Genomic DNA, 1,515 nt, shown 5'->3' on the forward strand with positions numbered 1-1,515 from the left:
CAGCAACCACATGGTGGCTCACAACCATCTGTAATGAGGTCTGGTGCCCTCTTCTGGCCTGCAGACATACACACAGACAGAATGTTGTATATATATATATATATATAAAAATAAGGAATGCTAGTGAAGTCCCCTCTTCTGGGTCTGTAAAACGATCTTTCAGGCTCACAACCAAGCCCCGGACTTCCTCTCAGTTACTAGGCTGCATGCACCAAACCTCAGCAACCGAGGAAGGAAACCTCAGCAGGGGACGTGTGAGCCAGCAGGGAAGTAGCCTCCTCACCGAGAGAGACCAGGTGGCTGTAGTTCTCCAGCATCACGTCCCTGTATAAGCTCCTCTGGGCAGGGCCCACGTGGTGCCATTCTTCCCGGGTGAAGTCCACAGCCACATCTTTGAATGTCACGGACTCCTGTGGGATCACAGTCCTGCTCAGGTAGGGATCAACTCCACAAATGCTCCTCCCAAAGTCCGGGAACAGACCTTGCTGCTCAAAGGGAAATGTTTGTCTTGAGACACTGATTTTAAAGCATGTAGCTTGTCTGACAGGAAAGTCAAAGGGGAAATAGATCCCACAACCCTGCATATGCTATTCTGTCTCTCCTTTCCTTTCCCACCTCTTTATCCTGATGCTTTTGCCTCTCCTCTCCTGGGCCAGGACTGCAGACCTATGCGAACATGCCTAGCTTACAGCTCACACTCTCGTCCATCTATCTTGCTGTTTTCCTTTCAAACCAAACCTTTTATACGGTTGCTCATTCCTCACTGCTTTCTTTCCTTGCTCTGTTCCAGATTCAAACATGGGACTATAGGAACGAACGAAAAAGGATAAAAGATGACAGCCTTTCCCCTCCTAGTCCTCTTTATCTCCCCGTGTGATCCTTCTCAACAGTTGGTGTGTATACTTGCAAGTCCCATGTCCATGTTTTACTCACGTACTGCAGGCACACTTCATGAAACATCACACATATTGCTCTGCAAATTGCTTCTATGTATTTACTATTTTTTAAAAAAATATTTGGGGGCAATGGCTCAGTGGTTAAGGGCACTAACTGCTCTTCCAGAAGTCCTGAGTTCAATTCCCAACACCCACATGGTGGCTCACAACCATCCATGAGATCTGGTGCCCTCTTGTGGCCTGCAGGCATACATGCAGGAGGCAGAACACTACACATAATAAATAAATAAATCTTTAAAAAATTGTTCTCTTATTTATATGTGTATATCTGAGGGTATGAATATGCACTATGTTCACGTAGGAGGCCCATGGTGGTCAGGAGAGGACGTCAGAGTCCACAGAAGTGTGTGGTAGGCAGCTGTGAGTAGCCTCGTGTGTTTTGGAAACTGAACCCACGCCTTCTGCAAGAGCAGTAAGTGTTCTTAACTGATGAACCATCCTTCCAGCCCCTACTCATTTACTAATTTTTTTTTTGGTTTTTCGAAACAGGGTTTCTCTGTGGCTTTGGAGCCTGTCCTGGAACTAGCTCTTGTAGACCAGGCTGGTCTCGAACTCACAG

The 1,515-nt window shown here is 46.7% G+C and overlaps 1 protein-coding gene across 1 annotated transcript in view; it reads right to left on the minus strand.

Moving 5' to 3' along the window:
* Zfp90 (ZFP90 zinc finger protein) overlaps positions 1-1,515 on the minus strand; it is a 10,924-nt gene that overhangs the window by 6,025 nt on the left and 3,384 nt on the right. Inside the window, exon 2 of the mRNA XM_026777393.1 lies at positions 240-410. Coding sequence (XP_026633194.1) covers positions 240-410 — 171 coding nt within the window. The remainder of the gene's footprint in view (positions 1-239; positions 411-1,515) is intronic.

Source organism: Microtus ochrogaster, chromosome 4 (assembly GCF_000317375.1).
Source record: "Microtus ochrogaster isolate Prairie Vole_2 chromosome 4, MicOch1.0, whole genome shotgun sequence".
Classification (NCBI taxonomy): domain Eukaryota; kingdom Metazoa; phylum Chordata; class Mammalia; order Rodentia; family Cricetidae; genus Microtus; species Microtus ochrogaster.